Source organism: Lissotriton vulgaris, chromosome 1_2 (genome assembly GCF_964263255.1).
Source record: "Lissotriton vulgaris chromosome 1_2, aLisVul1.2, whole genome shotgun sequence".
Classification (NCBI taxonomy): Eukaryota; Metazoa; Chordata; class Amphibia; order Caudata; family Salamandridae; genus Lissotriton; species Lissotriton vulgaris.
In genome coordinates, this window is record NC_141686.1 from 349,940,693 (window position 1) to 349,962,677 (window position 21,985).

Here is a 21,985-nt window from a genome sequence, read left to right on the forward strand (position 1 = left end):
TCGAAGTTGACTCGACGGCCTCTGACTTGGAGCTCAACTCGACTGCTTTTGTCTTCGATGTCGGCTCGCCGGTTTTTGGTTTCGAGGGTAATGTGGCCTTTGGGTCGACGCCTTTAGGCTTTGATACCTTCGGTTCGACGTAATTCGGTCCGAAGACTCTATTCTCGACAAGTTTCGGTTTCGATGGAACCGATGTTGTGTGACGTGTCTCAGAGGGCTCTTTCGATATGTTCTTAGCCGGGCGATATGGCGGGGCTGTAAAACGAGGTAGTTGGGTCTTGGCTAAGGCCTGCTGGCGATGCCTTGGCCAGAGTCTCTGATAGAGGTATAGTGTCTATATGGGGCGGTGTACTCACGGTTCGCCCCTCGCCGTCATCGGAGTCGTCTTTAACTGCTACAATGTCCTGATCATAGTCTTCGAGATCGACGATTAGTTCTTCCTCTTTGGGGTAATATTCGGAGTCGGGCTCCGAGTATTGTCTGTCGTTAAGGCCTGAGTCTTCGCCGCTGTCTAGATCTTCTTCGTCCCCGAAGATGTTATCGGGCTCCGGCGCCGATCGTTGCATTTCTAGACTTGCCGCCGGTCGATTCCGAATAGTCTTTTTTGATCGGAACTGGGCACAGGTCAGGCAACTATCTTCGTTATGATCTGGAGACAGACATTTGTTGCACACTGGATGCTTGTCTGTGTGCGGGAACTTTGAGTTGCACTGAGGGCAGTACTTGAACGGACTTCGTTCCATCGACGGTCGGTCCACGTGGTGTCGAGAAGGCCTTACGGCCCGACGACTGGAGTGCAACCGAGATGTAAAAAGTGTATCGGCACCGAGCGCTTAACAATACCGACGGTATCCGAAGGCCTTTTGGCCCTTTAAGAAGTTTTCTTGATTCCGAACTTGGAGAGTAGGAAAGTACAGCCGAACCCAATGGCGGAGAAAAACAATCTGGGGATGGAGAGGATGCCCATGCGCACTGTAGTCTGATGGAGGAGCCACCTATCTCGTGATACTTCGAAAACTCTTCCAGGACAACAATGTGCAATCATCCGGACCCAACACTAGTCGGCGGTCTATGCACAGATATGAATTCAGCAGCCCACATGCCTCGAACACACAGTTCCCTCTCTAGACTGTGCATGTCTACTATCCTCAATAAACGCCACATTACTTGTATCAGACTATTACATGTGATTCTGGCCAGTAATTCCTCCCATGAATTGCACGATTTCCAGTTCCTCAGCCTGGAATAGGAAAAGGAAAGGAAGGACGAGAGCTACTGGCCTATTTGTCTCATGAGGAGTCCCATAACCAGGCCTGTTTCTGCACAGGAAGGATGCAGTCCTGTGTGGATACAGAGGAGAGTGCAGGGACACATCTGCACCCAGTGTACTCTGGGGGTCATTATCTCTCAGGTGGTTCCTCCCAAACCATATTAATCCCCTCGGAGACTTACTAAAATATGCACATATGCATTCTAAAGAGGTTACATGTGTTAGTGCACTCAGTGTGTCCATTTATAGCAAAACACATACCTAGTGTGGCTCTGGACGGCAATAAAGGTGACTGTGTTGGTCCTGTCTCCATTGAGTCTGAGGGGGCATCTTCATCTGCAGTAATTGTTTCCATTTCTAAGCATGATGGGGGCACAGGCTGACCCCGCTCTTCAGGACAGAGCAGTTTTGCATTGCAGTTCTGATGTTGATGCTGTGATTCAGGGTGCAGTGGTTTGAGTATGTAGCTCTGATCTGAACCCTGTGCATCAGTACAATATTGTTCTAGCGTGTACTTCAGATTTGAATCCTGCTCCTCTAGCTGTAGTGGTTCCACCGTATTGTTCTGATCTGTTTTTTGTGCTTCAGGAAGCACAGATTCTCTCTCTCGATCCAGTGCAGTAATGTGCAGTGGTTCCACAGTGTTGTTCTGATCTGTTTTTTGTGCTTCAGGAAGCACCGATTCTCTCTCTCGATCCAGTGCAGCAGTGTGCAGTGGTTCCGCCGTGTTGTTCTGATCTGTTTTTTGTGCTTCAGGAAGCACCGATTCTCTCTCTCGATCCAGTGCAGCAGTGTGCAGTGGTTCCACCGTGTTGTTCTGATCTGTTTTTTGTGCTTCAGGAAGCACCGATTCTCTCTCTCGATCCGGTGCAGCAGTGTGCAGTGGTTCCACCGTGTTGTTCTGATCTGTTTTTTGTGCTTCAGGAAGCACCGATTCTCTCTCTCGATCCAGTGCAGCAGTGTGCAGTGGTTCCACCGTGTTGTTCTGATCTGTTTTTTGTGCTTCAGGAAGCACAGATTCTCTCTCTCGATCCAGTGCAGCAGTGTGCAGTGGTTCCACAGTTTTGTTTTGATCTGTTTTTTGTGCTTCAGGAAGCACTGATTCTCTCTCTCGATCCAGTGCAGCAGTGTGCAGTGGTTCCTCCGTGTTGTTCTGATCTGTTTTTTGTGCTTCAGAAAGCACTGATTCGCTCTCTTGATCCAGTGCAGCAGTGTGTAGTTGGTCCACCGTATTGTTCTGATCTGAACCCGGTGCATCTGAACAGGTCTGTTCTAGCTTGTCTTTCTGCTCTGGTTCCTGTGCTTCAGGGCGCATTGATTCTAGCTCGAAGTTCATGTTTGGATCCTGTGCATAAGGAAGTTCCTGCTTCAAGCATAGGTGTTGCTGTAGGCACTGGGTTTGTTGTGACCCCAACTCATCAAAGGACAATAGCCCAGACTCTAAGTGTTCGTCTGATGACATCCCATCAGGTGACACAGGTTGTAGGCTGCGGTTCTCCTGGGGATCTTGGAAATCAAAACACATCAATTCTTCCTCCAAGGGATCATCAGGTCCCTTCCCATTTGATAGCATAGTTTCTACACCATGGTTTTGCTGTGGTTTGTGTCCTTCAGGAAATAGTGGGTGTGGGCAGAGGTTCTGTTGCTGTTCCCAGCTATTAGTAGACAATGGGGATGGTTCTTGCTTCAGGTGCTCATCTGGTTCCCTCTTTTCTAGGAACGTTGACTGTATGCTCTGGTCTTGCTCTGGTGTCTGGCCAACAACAAATTCTGGGGGAAGATATAGGTTTGCCCCCAGTGATCTGCCTGGAGGATCTGTATGAGGGTACCTGGATAGAGTACAATCCTGCTGTAGTCCATTTCCATTTGGAAACCCAGGTTGCAAGCACTGGTCCTCCCATGGGTGACGTCGATCTGGAAACACTGGCTGTAGACAAAGGTTTGGCTCCTCTGGGTACACTTGAATATCGGTCGGAGAAGAGAGCGTACACTCCTGCTTTGGTGCATGCCGATCAGAAAACACTGTCTGAAGACACAAGCTCGGATCCCCTGGCCTGTCCAGTTGAGGTGTCGCAGGCGAACGGCTAACAGCACAATTTCTAATGCTCACTGGACAGACCACCTCCAAAGTCACTCCAGAATTATCTAGGGAACCTTGATCCTTTTCTATCCGTATTTTCTTAATCAGCCCAGCGACTCTAGAAGGTACGTCCTTCACAGTATTCAGCAAGTTATCCAGTTTGGCTTCCAACTCCTCCAGCATGGATAAAAGGATAATGTGGGGCAGTTTCTCCGAAAGCGGTTCCAGGTCCTGGTCCCTCTGAGCATCATTTCGGGATCTTGAAACTGAGACGTCATGAAGAGGTAAAGATGGGACTGTGGCTCTTATGGATTCACGTGAACACTGCGCATTCGCTTTCTTTGCTGGAGCCCGTCTTCTGCCCATTCTGGTACTTTGATTTTCAAGTCTCAAGTGTCTGCGGAGAAGAGGAAAAGAGACAAGACAACACATTATCACAGGACAGCTGGGTCAAAATACTCCTGATCAGAGAGAATTGCGAACTTCTAAAGCCTGAAAAAAATTAAATCATTAAAATTTAACAATACCCACAACGTAGTTCATATATTATGAAAGGCACAGATTTGAAATGTGTTTCCAACGCTATGTCTGTTTCTTGGTCTGCTCAAATTTCACAGTTACGAAAAAAATAGAATATTGTAACAGCTTTGCAGCAATCAAAGGTTTATAGTACCCTAGCAGACAAGACTGCAATATCATCCTCACTTGCACTGTACACCTCTCTTCTGCAATAATCGGGGAAGTGACTGAAGCACGCGCCAACATACCAAACCTCTACAGGATCTACAAAATGCTTGTTATGTCATTGCACATAAAGAGAGCATGTTCAACCTGGGGTTTCTTGGCACTGAATCAGAAATACATAAAAGAGGAGAAAACAAACCCTAACGGGGAAGAATCTAGTCTGAATAGGTTTGTGGGTTGTCAGATTTCTAGGAAAACACTTGGAGTTAGATTCAAATGGATTTCGCCGGGAGAGAGATCCGAATGGAAGGAGCTTATACCAAAGCTGCGTCCACCTGATCTGATACTCTGTAATTTTGTAATAGAAACTAAATTCAAGTGAGGCGATCTCTGGTTTTGTATGGGTGTATGCATTTCCACCAGGTTTGCAATGAAGTGAGGGGCTAGACCTCTCGACCCTTTAGGGCGGAGGCAGAGGGTCTTAGAGGGGATATGCTATTTCAATATAGGTGTGGCGCGAGCCCACCTCAGAAGATGATGTAGTAAACAAGCTGCGTCGCTGTGAATTACTTGCAGTCTATGAATGATGATACTGGGTATTCTTACATATACTCGGTTGGCATAATGTGATCTAGACAGGACTGCGGCCACCACTATTGATTTTTTTGTCTAAAGTGGGAGGAGTGGGGTTAGTTTCTGAAGCAGTTTCAGCATAAATCTGCATTTAGATCCTACTGCTCCAGCAGCTGGTTCTTGCTAAGATTACAATTGATTATCACTCAGAGGCTTTTAGCTGTGGGTTTAGGCTTCGGTAACAATCTCATTTTTGTTGGAGAGTAAAGTTGGTTCCAAAGATTGGTCTTATTCTTTAGAATTACAATCTCGGTTTTGTCCACATACGGTTTTAGCTGATTCAAACTCATCGAGTAATTATCAAATTGCATCATTAATAATTCCATTGATAAGAATTAGCAACTGAGAGCTGGTGTTGTTTTAAAGCCTGGAACCTCTTGACAGTTCTCTGATCAATAGTTTTTGCAGGTTAAGGGAGAAGAGGTATTGACCTATAATTCTTGGTTATATCCGGAACTTCTCCCTGGTTTTCAGCAACGTGAGTTCTACAGCATTTTGAAACGCGCTTGGAGCGACAGCTTGATGAAAATGCCCTGCAGGGGATTGCTCAAGACCTGGCTTTTCGACGGAGACGCAGCACCCTCAGCGCCCAGATATCCTTGGGGTACGCTTTATAAATGCTGATTGATTGATTGATGAGGTCAGAGATTCTATGACTGCTGGGCGGCAAGGGTCAGTTGGTGACCCGGATTTGACCTTGATCATAAATTCATGGATCTTATTTGTTCAAACTGGGATAGGGTGGTAGTGATCTTTCATACTTACCTTAAGAACTACTGCTGCTGTAATGGTTTATACTATCTTTAAATAACTTTTTTGTTAACCCCTTCCATGCGTTCGTTGGCCACCGGCCGTCACAAGCACTATCTCCGTAGTGCTGCCCACGTCGGTAGGCCGCGGCGGCCCTGCCCACTCCACTAAACGGCCGCACCACGGTGGAATTCCCGCTGCAGTTAAGCGGTTAAGTATTTAAATTGTCACAGAATGCCTCGATAGGAGTCAGGGAAGTTCTCATTTCATCTGGGGGCGACAAATCATTCAGGATATTAAAAAAGTATTTGTATTATTTGCCTATTAAAAGGACTTTGCATGGAACGGGTTTCCCTTTATAGTCTATAAGCTCATCCCTTTCCCGCCAGTGTCGACGCAATGCAGGCTTCGCCTCCTTTAAATCTGGCTTGTACCAGGACACTGGTCTGGTGCGGTTTATAACACGCTGTTGGATTTGCGGGGTGTAGGCCACTAGCATGTCTGAGCCACACAGTGAATTATTTTTCTTTTGAGAGAATATCTTCAATTGATGGTAAGGGGGGGAGGTGTTTGAAAGTGTTGATAACACTGGCTCTGAATTAATGTATCGCCATGTGTGTATGGTTTCATTTCCTGCCTGTGGATCAAGTTAGAAAAATCTACCGGAATACAAATGCTGATCAAATAATGATTGGACCACATGCAAGGAAGGATGATTATATTGATCAATTCAAATTATACGCCCAGATCAGATCCAATGGATTTAGTTTTATGTGACCTGAGCATGTGATGTGCTGGTGTAAATTCAACATAATTTTCTCAGCCAATTCATTATCTTTAGAGTCTCAGTTCAGGTCATCAATTCCAAAACTGAAAAGGGAAGTCGATCTACACCTTCAGTTTGAGTAATTTGTTTCAGAGATGTGTGGATCCACTGGTGAATAATTGCTGCTATCTCACCTCCTATCTCTGAGCTTGTTCTCTTTTGGTCATCTTTGGGTATAGCTTCTGGAGATCTGGAGAAGGTCCCTCTGACAACCAGGTTTCAGTTAAGAACAGGATATCTGGCTTAGAAGATTCTAATAATTTGAGTATTTCCACTTTATCTTTGCCTAGGGAGGGGTACTAAAATCTGTGTACCTGAAAGACAATAGATCTTATGCTGAATATGAGAAATATTGAGGATACTACCTGACTCTAATAATAATTCATTTTATTCTTTAGTTAATAATAACCATAACAAATTTATTTACAGCGTTTGACCAATGTTAGCTTAAAACAAAAAAAAAACGAAAGCAGTAAACATAAAATTTCAGTAAAATTACTTTCAATCGTTATCTTTCCTAAAACCTTAAAAAAACTATCATTAGTTTGTATTTACATATGTAAATGAGAGACTTCCTTCAGGCTTAGTCCGCAGTGCTAAAGGGGCTTAATAATATTAATTTGTTATGGAAGTGCTTGCTTTCAAGCGTTTTTCAAAAGCTAGCAAAAACTTTATTATTTTGCAGTTCATTTGGGGATCAGTTGGATCCAGGCCCCCAATAATAGCAGTCCTGCACGTACGTATTCTCTTTTCCAGAAAGGCTTTCTTCAACAAAGTTACTCGCTCCCTGTACAGCTTCTTACAATGGCATATTATATGGAATACATTTTCTTTTATGTTTCCAAAGAGACGGCAATCTTTTGACTCAATGTGCCTCCAAGATGGTTCGTCGGCTAAAGTAGGAAGTTTGCCAAAACGCAAGGCCATTAGTCGTTTTTTAATGTAAATGGGAAACGTTGTGTCCAAGTAAGCCGCCGGTTTAAGGGTTTTATAATTGTTGCACTGTCCAAGAGTGGGAGTGATGAGGAAAAAATACCTTTATCTGTTAGCAACGAGTGAAGTTTGGCAGCTCTATTTAGCGCCTGCTTGAATTATATGAAAGGCAAATTTTTATTCCAGAGGTTAGAAGAACATGTTGTCTCCAGTGCACAGGTCAAGAATTTGTTGGTCTGCGATTGTTTGCGTTTCTAGTTCCTGCCATAGAAATTTGTTGAGATTGTTTTCACTAGCACTTTGCTTAATTCGATACCACACCTTTATGTAAGTATAAAGTCTGCCCAGTGATTCGTTCATTAGACCGAATTCTAATCGCATTTGCGCTGGTGAGGCTGAACTGGGAAGTTGAAGAACCTTTTTATAGAGTTTTGTTATTAGGTTATTAAGGATATCAGAATCTTTGCCATGCATTGCGACGCTGGCATAAGATAAGGTGGGCAGAGCTTTGCTAGCAATCACAGTCAGGAGAGGCCTCAGTGATGGTCCTTCCAACTTTTTTGCCAATGAGCTAAATGCAAATATTAAGGCCCCCGCTCTCTGTGTCATGTAATTTTTCTGATCTTTTAAGGATAACTTGTCGTCTATGTAGTATCCCAAGTATTTATAGTAGGATACTTTTTCCAGTAGTTTGCTTTCTAGCCAGATGTTATGATGTGCGGTTCGTCGATTAGTAAGTAACATTGTTTTTGTTTTTGTTGAGTTAAGGTCCAACTTGTTTGTAAACAGGAAATCTGAAAGTTCTGTTAGAAGCCTCGACAATCCAACTTTTGTTAAGCTCAATAGCACAATGTCGTCTGCATACGCTAGGTGAGTAAGTTTTAGCTTGCCTAGTTTCGGGGAGTGAGTATTGCTGTTATCTAATTTTCCGGAGAGATCTGATATGAACAGATTAAATAAATGTGGTGCCAGGACGCAACCCTGTTTTAGTCCGATAGTAGTTTACATTTTTCTCGATAGGCAGGTACCGTCCCCAAGTTTTACTTGTGTCCAGGTGTCAGAGTAAAATAATAACAAACCCCTCAGTATACGCTCTGGTATTCCCCATGCTTTTAAATTTGCCCACAGCTGATTCCGGTCCACACTGTCAAAGGCCGCTTTTAGGTCTATAAAACACAGGCGCATGTCCTGTTTCTCACGCTGGCATTTTTCGGCAACCATTATAATAGATAGGATGTTGGAAGTTGTTCCAATCCCTTCTCTGAATCCAGTTTGATTAATTGGAATCAGGTTTCTTTCTCTGGACCAGTTTACCAGGTCTTTCAGAAGTAATGATGCAAAGTATTTAGCTTCAACGTCCTGCAATGCAATTAATCTGTAATTAAGTGGGTTTGTTCTTTCTCCACCTTTATATATGGTTATTATTATCGAGCCTTGCCAGCTGTCCGGTACTTGGTTATTGATCTGCACATCGGCAAAGAGTTTCTCGAAGTGAGAGCTCCAGTATTTTGGTGCGTGTTTATAAATCGCTTGAGGAATGCCGTTCGGCCCTGGAGCCCCATTACTTACTTTTACCCTTTTAAATTATTTTTGCTATCTCCTCTGCCGAGTAGATGACATGATTTACTACTGGTGTGGATGTTTTGTGTAGGTCCATTGTTAAGGACTGACTGCGACTTTCTTCGTCCGAGTTCATTTTTTTCAGATATTCTGAAATGGATTGTTTCCATGGGGCTTTTGGTAAGTTTTCTCTAAATTTTTGAGAAAGGAAGCTGACCCATTCCGTTTCCTGCACATTCGGTGTTAAGGTGTTTCGATGTCTAGTCAATTGATTTATTATCTTCCAAAATGTATTTGAGTTTGGATGCTAAATACTAAATAGCAATTTAGACCAAAAGCTCTCAGTTTTCCTTTTTTTGAATTCCCAGACCTTCTTTTTGTATTCTTTTCTTTGTAGGAGAAATGTCTCCAATAGTCGTCCTTCTGTGTTATTTAATTGTAGCTTGTTTTGTGTTCTTCGTAAGGCCTTTCTTAGATCTTGCGCCTCTTTCGGGAGTTTACTATTTGGACAGGGTCTTTTGTCCTTCATATTTGGGACTTTCATTTTCGTCTTTAGTTTCCCTAAGAAGAGAGACCAGGCTTGAATCTTATTCGTTGAAGCGTTTCCTGATTCAGCCAGGATATCCTTTATTATCGAAAACCACTCAATTTTATTTGTATTTGTTCAATTTATACATTTTTGATTAATTGTGTCTATTTGACCCTCCGGTATGCGAGATGGTTGAAATCTTTCCATGCAGAAATTAAATTTGATGTGTTGAAACGCATGTTCACTCAAGGGGGTATAATCTATATGAAAACTGACTTGTAATGGGATTAGCGAAAGACTTACAATTGTAAAGTCAAGTGTTGATACTACCCGACTCCTCGTCCCAGCGGATGCGGCCAGGCATGCCTAGGGGCAGACAGGCTTGTCTTTGTCAAAAATTTTGCAACACGCACACAAAGAAATTGCTCTTTAAAAACTCCATTCAACTGTATACTCACAGATGTGACACAAACTCCAACTCTCACTTGTAAAGCCTCACACCTCATTTATAAATGGATAAATGTAACAAACCAGGTATCTCTTAACCACATCTTCAAACACACGTGAAACACACATGTGTAACACAATTCATCCCCAGGCACAAAGACCTACACACTGGAAGGAATATGCTACTTACCAGTATGCATCTGTTCTTGGCATGTAGGGCTGCTGACATTCATATCTGTGCATAGATCGCCGCCTAGTGTTGGGTCCGGATGATTGCACATTGTTGTCCTGGAAGAGTCTTCGAAGTATCACAAGATAGGTGGCTCCTCCCTCGGACTACAGTGCGCATGGGCATCCTCTCCATCCTCAGATTGTTTTTCGCCATTGTGGCAGAGATGGAGTATAGTACAGTAAGATGTCCATGCAAAGAGTGAATGCTGCAGCTGCGACAGGCACTGGGGAGGTGGGTGGGCGATATGAATGTCAGCAGCCCTACATGCCAAGTGTGGTAAATATTTAATTACCGTCCTAATTTCTATGCAGGTAAGTACTTAAAAAAAAAATAACTCAATCGGAAAGAAAGACGCAGAGTCCGTGGTGTTAGAGTTCTTAGGGGTTTTATTCCTTAAAAAGGAATGGTTCTTGAACCGGATATCGGATTCCTGACACCACTGGGGTTCAGGAAGGGATAGAGCATACTTTATTGACAATACATAACTTTTATACTTAATGCACATAATGAAAACCAATGCAGAAGGCGTAACAGCTGAGAGAAACAAGATAAAAACACACATGTGTTAGCAATACGTAATCAGAAGGCGTGAACTAGGGCGTGTACAGAGGTGTGTGCTAGAAACGTCATATGAAAGTGTCACAAGTGGGTGGGTACATGGCAGAATCTTGCAATGTCAGCAGAAATCTGAGGTCTGGATGCGCGCGCAGCTGCATGACGTGTGATTGACGTAAAGCTGGAGGGTGCAGGGGACTTGACATTTACACTAGAGGAAAGAGACAGAAGTCTGGCATGTCAGATCAACTCGTTCCTATATCATATCGGATATCTGATGTTTGGGAACCATATTATCTAGAAGGAAAGGTCTCTTGGGCAGAGGCTATCCTATACTGACTATGATTGCGTGCATATGTGCCTGTGTATAAAGCGAGGGGGCCATGGGCCTACCATGGTAACGGGAGCTACGAATTACTTGCATGGAGACAGAGAGGCCGGGCCCTTTGCTCTGCAGCCGGGGATTGTTTATCTATTCTACTGGACTGGAATGTGTTTTCGGGAAGCTGAGCTTGGCTATACTGATAACGTGAAGGTAAAATACTGTCTTTGGCAGGCAGGCAGGCCGAGCCAGGCTCCGCTCGCCTCGCAGGGAGTAGGACAGAGTTCACGGGGGGGGGCATCCCACGTTGCAGTTTCAGGAGGCAGAGATGACTTTGAAAAGAGGCTCGGTGACAGAAACCAGGGCCTAACTCGCACAGAGCCAGGAATACGTGAAAGTGCACCATACAAAGACGGTGGCAAGGCATATTTAGGAACGGAATATCCGACCCATTCAGGGTGGATCTGAAAGAGGACATGTTAACGTTGGACGCAAATGTATTTGCGTCTTTATAGCTGGCACAGGAGGGAAGTTACATGCACTTTAAGCTCGTACATGGAGACGGTGGGGTACACGTTAGGGAACATTTCTTGACCATAAAATTTATATTTCCTCATTCCCTCCTTGTTCCCTACGGACCCTTCATGATATATCAATCTTCATTAATCCATTTATTTCATTTTCTAGATCAGTCCCTGTCCTTCTGGGAAGTCCCTCTTTGTCAGGATAACACATTTTATGCAGAACTGTGTTCAGGTTTCCCCATACCCAGTTTCCCTGATAAACTACGGAATTTGAATCTAAGGCATTAATCAAACTAAACCAGGCTCCACATGAACCATTGTGTGTGAACGGGTACGGGAAGAGGGGCAGAACTCCCCTGTATTTCTGGTAGGGAGGGAGTCGGCCACATATCCAACAATTTGTAGCGTTGCTGGTCTGATGAGAGTGATGTAACATACTAATGAATGTATTGTTGCGCAGCGCAAGTCGGTAAGACAACTCGTGAGGGGGTAACTCACTAAAAGAATGCTCGGCAGTATTATTAGAATGTGCACGTGTAGCAATAGGAAAATAGATATGCAAAATTATACTTGTGACAATAATCGTAAGACTTAAAGAAAACATAATCCATAAGGTAACAATACAGTAACTTTTGAGAGATTTGCAATATCGTTGCTTCTTGATCTGTTTCTCTCTATCTCTCTCTCTATTGGGGTCTAGGGGATACATGTCAGAAACTATTTAACCGATTCACCTAGGGGAGGACTTAAACAATTAAACTGTCTGACTTGCTAGACCGCAATTTTAATTTATACTCCTCTTGCGGAGTTTTCTCTACCATGGGAAGCTTAGAGTCACTAGAATCGGGGCAGTCCTTTGAGGGGGTGGAAGAGTCAGTCTCTGGCAACAGTTCATTACATTTTTTAATATGACTCGTATGGATCCACCCCTTGCGGCCCTCGACCTTGATTGCAGTCCTCGTGGTCAGAAGGACGAGCTTCGGCTCCTGCCAACGGGGCTCCAGCGGACTCCTCCTGTCAAAATTACGTATCAGGACAGTATCTCCGGGACGGACATCGTGTGGCTTCACGTCAGTGTTGTCGGGAAAAGCTGCGGCAACCTGTGAACGACATGATTGGAGTGCAGACATCAAGGAGGCAAGGTAATCTGTCAGCATATTACAGTCGACATCGGTTATTTTCTTAGGCATGGGCGTCCCCCACATATTTGGTGGCCGGCCAAAGACCACCTCATACGGGGATAGCCCTGATCTCGAATGTGGGACCATTCTCATATAGAATAGTGCAACTGGCAGGGCGACTATCCAGTCGACCCCTTTCTCTTTACATATTTTTGCAAGACGGGTTTTCAGTGTCTGGTTGTGCCTCTCTACAAGGCCAGCGGCCTCGGGATGTCGGACGCAATGGAATTTCCACTGATATCCTAGCAGGAGTGAAACCTGCTTCATGAGCTCGGATGAGAATGGCTGTCCGTTATCTGAGTACACGATACGAGGCAAGCCGTACCGTGGGAAGAATTCTCGAACCCGCTGCTTGGCAGTGGTCGGGGCAGTGTAATCTGGGACTGGATATGCTTCGGTCCAACGGGAAAGTGCACAAACAACTACGAGGACGTACTTGAATCCTCGACAACGTTCCATCTGGATATAATCCATCTGGAGGACTTCAAAAGGGTGATCGGGAGGATGAAATCCACCTTGCTCTACAGGGACGCTTTTACCTGGATTGAACTGACAACAGATCATGCAAGTACGCACTTTCTGTTTTGCTGCTGCTCGTAAATGTTTGTTGAACCAGAGATTCTGTAAACTGTCTAACATAGCTTTTTCTCCCAGGTGTGCTGGGCTATGTGCTGTATTTATTATGACTTGAACCATAGAGTCGGGGAGAAACCATGTAGATTTTCCCTTCGTCATCCATCCCTGATCTGTCTGGACCCCTCCTAGTTCAGTCCATTTCTTGATTTCGTCTGGAGTAGCATGTGTCTGAATATCAATTACATCTAGTGTGGGATCCCTAACTGTCATACAATGTGTCGGTACTATTGTCTTTGTCACATCAGTTGTCTGGGTGTGAGTCAATGCGGTATGTTTTGCTGTTTGGTCTGCCAGGTCGTTACCCTGGGAAATAGAGTCTGTAACTTTAGTATGTGCTTTACACTTCATGATGGATATGCCTGAAGGCAGATGTATTGCTTCTAACAGTGCTTGAATGAGGGGACCGTGTTGGATCTTGGCACCGTGAGAGGTCAAGAAACCTCGTTCTTGCCATAATGTTCCGAAGTCGTGTACAACTCCGAAAGCATAACGTGAATCTGTGTATATGTTAACATTTCTGTTTTTGGCTAGTATACAGGCTCGGGTCAGAGCGATAAGCTCTGCTGCTTGAGCGGACAGTATATCAATACGGTGTGTTTCTTTGACTTCAGTTTCGGTGGTCACTGCTTATGCGGCCACTAGTTCTCCTGTGCTTGTTCTCATACATGAACCGTCCACGTAAAGTGTCAGGTCTGGGTTGGTCAGTGCAACATCTGTTAAGTCTCGTCGGGGCTTTGTTGCTGCATTAATGATCTCTATACAATCATGCGGGGCTGACTCTGTCATAACCGAGGGTAACAATGTGGCAGGATTTAGAATGTTACAGCGTCTGATTTCTATGTGTGGCTGGAATAGTGTCAATTCATAACCTGTCAGTCGTGCTATAGTCAGGTGTTGAGTCTGTGTTCGGTTTAGAAGGACTTCTACAGAATGTGGAACTTGTACTGTTAACTGGTGTCCTAATACTATTGAATCGCTTTGTCTGATTGCTAAGGCTGTCGCTGCAACTGATTTTAAGCACGCAGGCAGAGCCTGGGCCACTGGATCCAATGTACTTGAAAAATAAGCGCAAGGCTTATGTGAACCTGCTTGATCTTGTGTGAGGACAGACAACGCTGTACCATCACGTTCTGTAACAAAAAGTGTAAAAGGTTTGCTGTAACATGGTGTCGCTAGAACTGGTGCTTGACATAAAGCTTTCTTTAATTCCTCAAAAGCCTGTGTATGTTCCTGAGTCCAAGGGAGGACAGTTGCTGCCTCCTGTGTTGTCAACTGTATCAGTGGTTTAGCTAGAAATGCATACTGAGGAATCCATTGTCTGCAGTACGAGGTGAGGCCTATAAAGGCCCGCGGTACACCACTTGCTGAACACAGAATTGCAGCTTCGAAGGAGACACCTTGTGTCCCTTGTCGGCCAGAAAATGTAAAACTGTCAGTGATGCTTGTTCACATTCAGGTTCGCTTCGTGCGGTGATCAGCAGATCATCGACGTACTGGAGTAAGGCAGTGTTAACTGGCATTTGGATACAGTCAAGTTGTCTTTTTAGCACTTGGCTATAGATGCTGGGGCTTTCTGTGAATCCTTGAGGTGCGCGTGAAAATTTGAAGCTTCGGCCATTTAAACTGAAACCGAAGAGATATTGTCTCTCTGGATCAATGGGTACACCGAAGAAGGCGTTCTTGAGGTCAATTACAGTAAAGAACGTCGCTTCTGAATCAATAGCAGTCAATAAGGATGAGATGTCGGGAACCACAGGATACTGTGGTACAATGCATTTGTTCAGTTCTCGTAAATCAATCACCAGCCGATATACTGGCGGTGCATTGGGATCAGTACGTTTAAGAATCGGAATGATAGGGGAATTACAGATATTGGAGTGTAGGAAATGGGACCCCCGGCCGGCCAGGGCTTGCGCCACAGCCAGTCAGAGACCACCACTCCTATGTAAAGTCGACCCCTGCTCGCCCTCTAGGTAACGCGGCGCGGGCAGTCAGGCCTATCTCGGAGGACGTGTGAAGCATTTGCGCACGCACCCAACAGCAACATCCCAGGCCTCCCACAAAAGGAACTCCACGCAAAGTATATATAAAAATAGTCTTTGTATTAAGCAGGGCACATAGGATCACACATTGTACAAGGTGCCAGGGGCACGGGCAGGGGTTACAGGGAAGGAGGTACAGAGCAGAGCCAAGGGACCACTGCCAGGAAGATGCACATGATGGAGTTAGCATCTAGAACATAGAACAACTGGGAGCTACCTCGGACTAGGACTAGAACACATAATCACCAGGAGCTTAGCATTAGGATACGTCACGCCCCGGGGTCTCATAGGACTAGCAATAGAACTCACTCTAACCAGTATAGACATACATGAGGCAAGGTTATGCAGGGGGGAAGGAATGGCAAGGTACATCATACAACAGAGGCCCCCATCAGCAGGGCAACACATAATCATTCTCAGCAACACATTGATAATAGTCATTAGCGCCCCCTAGGCCAGATGGCCGTCCTGGGGCGAGGGCGCCTTAGAGTCTCGGTGTCCTGAGTGGGCTGCAAGGGGCCCAAGGCCAACCTAAACGTGGCGGCTGCCCACGAAGTGCTGGGCAACCGGGGATGAGGGGGACATCATGTAGGAGCCTCGCAGGCTCGAGACGGCAAGGGACAATGGGGGGGGAACCCCTCGGGGCTCAAGGAGGAAGGGGCCACGTGGGAGCCTCTCGGGGCTCTTAGGACAGGGTAGTGGCGGAGCCTCGCAGGCTCGTAGGGACTGGGGCCAACAGTGGAGCCTCTCGGGGCTCGAGGACAATGGTGGAGCCTCTCAGGGCTCGAGAACAATGGTGGAGCCTCTCAGGGCTCGAGACCGCTGGGCGGAGCCTCGCGGGGCTCAGGGACAAGATTGCGGGCAGGTGGGGTCCCCCCTCGGGGAACCCGGCATCACTGGAGGGCCCGCGGGTCTCCAGGCACATGTGGGCTCGCGCTGGAGGGGAGGGGCGAGCACCGACAATGTGCTCCGATGCCCCGCCTCCCCTCCGGCGCACTCACCGCTCATCTGCCAGTTGCGCCGGTCTCTCCCGCTCTCCGGGCCACCCTCTCGCTCCTGGGGGGCCCCGGGGGGGAAGCGGCAGTCTCCTTGGTGGGACGCAGGGGCGCGGAGTAGGCTCCCGCCGACCCCTGCCTTCTCGGCTCTCTCCGGTCGTCCTTTCAGCTCCCCGGGCTGCCGGCCAATCAGTGCGCGGCCCGGGGAAACGTCATCAGCCCAGCCCGGGCCGCCAGCCAATCAGAGCGCGGCCCGGAGGCGGGCCTCGCGAGGGGTCCCGGGCTGCGGCGGTGAATACCAGGGGGATTAACGAGGAGCCTCGAGGCTCGCTCGATAAATACAGCGAGGGGGGGGGCAAGCGAGGTAGGCACTCGCTGGGGGCTCGGGCCCCTCACACGAACAGGGCCATTGCCGGGTGGCACCGGCTGGTGGAGAATGGCGCTCCCAGCGCTAGGATCAGAACGGCAGTGCCTCGAGGCGCTAGGACAGCCGGATGGCGCTAGCAGCCGGGAGGAAGCGCCTCAAGGAGCTAAGACAACAGGAAAACGCTCCCCAAGCGCTTAGAAGCAGGAATGAGCGCCCCCAGGGCGCTGGGATAGCAGGAAGACGCTCTCAAGCGCTAGGGCCATAGAAATCAGGGTCCATAGGAAGTCCAGGAGTTCAGGGGGAGCACATCAGCTCCTAGAAGGGAAAGGGGAACATCAGCAGGTCAGGAGCAGGGCAGGGCCCAGGGAGGCCAGCCAACCCTGAGCCCACGCAGCAGCACGACCCAGGTAGGGACCCAAGCAGGAAGGAGAAGAGAGAGAGAAGAGGGCCCACCCCCCTTTTATACAGGAGCTCCCTTTGTCTCCAAAAGGGGCAGGCAGGGAGAGAACCAGCCAGAACTGGTTATAAGGAATTTCATGCTACTGGCCAGGCCAGGGGCACTGGACGCACCCTAGGGGGTGGAGCCAGCCTGGTGGGGAAGGCCCAGCCGGCTTCAGCCAATCATACACCAGCACACCTACTGCACACAGGCACCAAAGTCTAGAAGTGGCACTTCCCTTCTAGTCACACACATGCGGCATACATCATCTTGTAGCATTCAACCTCACGAGCGCACACATACCAAACACGACCCGGCACGCCCCCACGCATCAGGAACTACCAGAGCCACATACATTCCCCATGCATTCCTATGGGAGGCAGGTCTCTCTCACCACACACACACTCAGAGGGGGAATCACCATTCCCCGGACACATATACTAAGCACCAAACTTCAGGGGCGGACCTACCAGACGGGCCAAGTCCAACACATGCCCCTCCCAGCCCAAACGCAGGGCAGACCAATCACTACCGTGATGGACTTCCCTGCTGCAGGGCGATAGAATTTGGACGCGGCCCGCACCGCCGGACCGATAGACATACACAGACTAAAAATAATAAAAGTTAAAAAAAGAAATTAACAAAACAAAACAAAAAAAAATGAAGACATAGGCCCAACCAGGCTACCCACCTGGTACTCCTGAGTTGTCCATGACTAGGACCAGGCCCTAAGCCATCCAGATACCACTGGTCCCTGCTAATCCGAAGTGGGGGGTGGTAACCCCGGGCCCACAATAGCCCTTCTCCACTCCCTTTCTCAGGGTAGCCACGACTACCACTGTGCCTTCCACCTAGGGTCCGCACCCTCAGGCTTGCCAGAGGTCACGGGCAAGAATGCCCCACCCTACCTCTACTTCTGAGGTTCCGCGTTCTCCCAGGAGAAACACCCTCAGAACACACTTTCCTACCAGTCTTGGAACTTCCTCCCTCCACTGGTCTTCCACCTGGGAACTAAGCGTTCAGCTCTCCCCAAGGCAAGCCGCGGCCGCGCCAGCAGGTCTTCCTTGTCCGGGATACAACTTAACATACATTCAGCCAGGGCGACACCTGACGCCTAAAACACAACAGGGATACCACTTAAGATAAATTCAGCCAGGGCGACACCTGACGCCTAAAACGCAACAAGAGGAGTCTCAGTGTTCAGCTCTCCCCAAGGCAAGCCGCGGCCGCGCCAGCAGGTCTTCCTTGTCCGGGATACAACTTAACATACATTCAGCCAGGGCGACACCTGACGCCTAGAACACAACAGGGATACCACCTAAGATAAATTCAGCCAGGGCGACACCTGACGCCTAAAACGCAACAAGAGGAGTCTCAGTGTTCAGCTCTCCCCAAGGCAAGCCGCGGCAGCGCCAGCAGGTCTTCCTTGTCCGGGATACAACTTAACATAAATTCAGCCAGGGCGACACCTGACGCCTAAAACGCATCCAGCGGGATACGGAACACATGACGCGTCAACCACATTCAACGGGGTAAGGAAGGACAGGATTATCGTTGTTTCAGCAAGCTCCCCATCCCAGCGGACTTACACTCCATTACTCAGCGCACCTCAACATTCATCCACACACCGTCCCCTAGACTGGTAAGACAGTTTTCCACCGCCCCTGATTCCTCAACCCGACCCTCGGGGCACAGGTACCATTACTCTAGGGACAAGGACCCTTCACATTTGAACACAATTACACAACCACCACTGGATCCCACCCTCCTGGTGAATCCAGAAAACCAAATTACACTAGGGAGATGATTTACCCTCCCAAGCTAGGGGCACCTAACTCACAGTGCATACGCACACATTTTTCCACAGAACGGACATTTAAGTAACCTTAAAAAACTCTCCACAGAACGGGTATTTCTATTAATCATTAAACATTTCCACAGAACAGACATTTTCAGCAACCTGACCCGACCCATGTGGCACAGGTATCATTACTCCAGGGAAGGGACAGGGACCATGCACATTGAACACAATTACGCTGCCACCACTGGATCCCACCCTTCTGGTGAATCCAGAAAAACCCATTGCACTAGGGAGTTGATCTACCCTCCCGAGCTAGGGCCACCTAACCCATAGCGTACCAGAATACATTTTTCACAGAACAGACATTTAAGTAACCTCTTAAAAGCAATAATCTCCTTTCTTTGCGACCATTTACAATGCAGAGTTTTGTAGGGAGGCCAGTTATCGTTGTGGTACTGCGCAAACACAAGTCCGGATCCCACCGCTAGCCACCAGTGTAGGAAATGGGACCCCCGGCCGGCCAGGGCTTGCGCCACAGCCAGTCAGAGACCACCACTCCTATGTAAAGTCGACCCCTGCTCGCCCTCTAGGTAACGCGGCGCGGGCAGTCAGGCCTATCTCGGAGGACGTGTGAAGCATTTGCGCACGCACCCACCAACAGCAACATCCCAGGCCTCCCACAAAAGGAACTCCACGCAAAGTATATATAAAAATAGTCTTTGTATTAAGCAGGGCACATAGGATCACACATTGTACAAGGTGCCAGGGGCACGGGCAGGGGTTACAGGGAAGGAGGTACAGAGCAGAGCCAAGGGACCACTGCCAGGAAGATGCACATGATGGAGTTAGCATCTAGAACATAGAACAACTGGGAGCTACCTCGGACTAGGACTAGAACACATAATCACCAGGAGCTTAGCATTAGGATACGTCACGCCCCGGGGTCTCATAGGACTAGCAATAGAACTCACTCTAACCAGTATAGACATACATGAGGCAAGGTTATGCAGGGGGGAAGGAATGGCAAGGTACATCATACAACAGAGGCCCCCATCAGCAGGGCAACACATAATCATTCTCAGCAACACATTGATAATAGTCATTAGCGCCCCCTAGGCCAGATGGCCGTCCTGGGGCGAGGGCGCCTTAGAGTCTCGGTGTCCTGAGTGGGCTGCAAGGGGCCCAAGGCCAACCTAAACGTGGCGGCTGCCCACGAAGTGCTGGGCAACCGGGGATGAGGGGGACATCATGTAGGAGCCTCGCAGGCTCGAGACGGCAAGGGACAATGGGGGGGGAACCCCTCGGGGCTCAAGGAGGAAGGGGCCACGTGGGAGCCTCTCGGGGCTCTTAGGACAGGGTAGTGGCGGAGCCTCGCAGGCTCGTAGGGACTGGGGCCAACAGTGGAGCCTCTCGGGGCTCGAGGACAATGGTGGAGCCTCTCAGGGCTCGAGAACAATGGTGGAGCCTCTCAGGGCTCGAGACCGCTGGGCGGAGCCTCGCGGGGCTCAGGGACAAGATTGCGGGCAGGTGGGGTCCCCCCTCGGGGAACCCGGCATCACTGGAGGGCCCGCGGGTCTCCAGGCACATGTGGGCTCGCGCTGGAGGGGAGGGGCGAGCACCGACAATGTGCTCCGATGCCCCGCCTCCCCTCCGGCGCACTCACCGCTCATCTGCCAGTTGCGCCGGTCTCTCCCGCTCTCCGGGCCACCCTCTCGCTCCTGGGGGGCCCCGGGGGGGAAGCGGCAGTCTCCTTGGTGGGACGCAGGGGCGCGGAGTAGGCTCCCGCCGACCCCTGCCTTCTCGGCTCTCTCCGGTCGTCCTTTCAGCTCCCCGGGCTGCCGGCCAATCAGTGCGCGGCCCGGGGAAACGTCATCAGCCCAGCCCGGGCCGCCAGCCAATCAGAGCGCGGCCCGGAGGCGGGCCTCGCGAGGGGTCCCGGGCTGCGGCGGTGAATACCAGGGGGATTAACGAGGAGCCTCGAGGCTCGCTCGATAAATACAGCGAGGGGGGGGGGCAAGCGAGGTAGGCACTCGCTGGGGGCTCGGGCCCCTCACACGAACAGGGCCATTGCCGGGTGGCACCGGCTGGTGGAGAATGGCGCTCCCAGCGCTAGGATCAGAACGGCAGTGCCTCGAGGCGCTAGGACAGCCGGATGGCGCTAGCAGCCGGGAGGAAGCGCCTCAAGGAGCTAAGACAACAGGAAAACGCTCCCCAAGCGCTTAGAAGCAGGAATGAGCGCCCCCAGGGCGCTGGGATAGCAGGAAGACGCTCTCAAGCGCTAGGGCCATAGAAATCAGGGTCCATAGGAAGTCCAGGAGTTCAGGGGGAGCACATCAGCTCCTAGAAGGGAAAGGGGAACATCAGCAGGTCAGGAGCAGGGCAGGGCCCAGGGAGGCCAGCCAACCCTGAGCCCACGCAGCAGCACGACCCAGGTAGGGACCCAAGCAGGAAGGAGAAGAGAGAGAGAAGAGGGCCCACCCCCCTTTTATACAGGAGCTCCCTTTGTCTCCAAAAGGGGCAGGCAGGGAGAGAACCAGCCAGAACTGGTTATAAGGAATTTCATGCTACTGGCCAGGCCAGGGGCACTGGACGCACCCTAGGGGGTGGAGCCAGCCTGGTGGGGAAGGCCCAGCCGGCTTCAGCCAATCATACACCAGCACACCTACTGCACACAGGCACCAAAGTCTAGAAGTGGCACTTCCCTTCTAGTCACACACATGCGGCATACATCATCTTGTAGCATTCAACCTCACGAGCGCACACATACCAAACACGACCCGGCACGCCCCCACGCATCAGGAACTACCAGAGCCACATACATTCCCCATGCATTCCTATGGGAGGCAGGTCTCTCTCACCACACACACACTCAGAGGGGGAATCACCATTCCCCGGACACATATACTAAGCACCAAACTTCAGGGGCGGACCTACCAGACGGGCCAAGTCCAACATGGAGTCTGTTTCTACGACCACTCCTTGGACAATGAGCTCTTCAATGATTTCCAGTAAAGCCACTACAGCATCAGGTGGTAATTTGTATTGTCTGATTCGGGGTAAAACAACTCCTTGTTTGAGTGTAACACGGTATGGTGTAATGTGCATACAACCCACATCGGTTGGGCCTTGGGCCCACAGGTGTTTCGGTACATTTTTCAATCTGACATCAAACTCTCGTA

General features: G+C 48.8%; 1 protein-coding gene across 1 annotated transcript in view; it reads right to left on the reverse strand.

Annotated features, from left to right (window-relative positions):
- The window catches only part of LOC147736765 (uncharacterized), a 63,627-nt gene that overhangs the window by 22,243 nt on the left and 19,399 nt on the right, over positions 1-21,985 (reverse strand). Inside the window, exons 2-3 of the mRNA XM_086953471.1 lie at positions 2,499-3,747; positions 1,532-2,087 (exon numbers count right to left, since the gene is read on the reverse strand). Of these exons, the coding sequence (XP_086809597.1) occupies positions 1,532-2,087; positions 2,499-3,716 (1,774 nt within the window). The 5' untranslated portion in view covers positions 3,717-3,747. The remainder of the gene's footprint in view (positions 1-1,531; positions 2,088-2,498; positions 3,748-21,985) is intronic.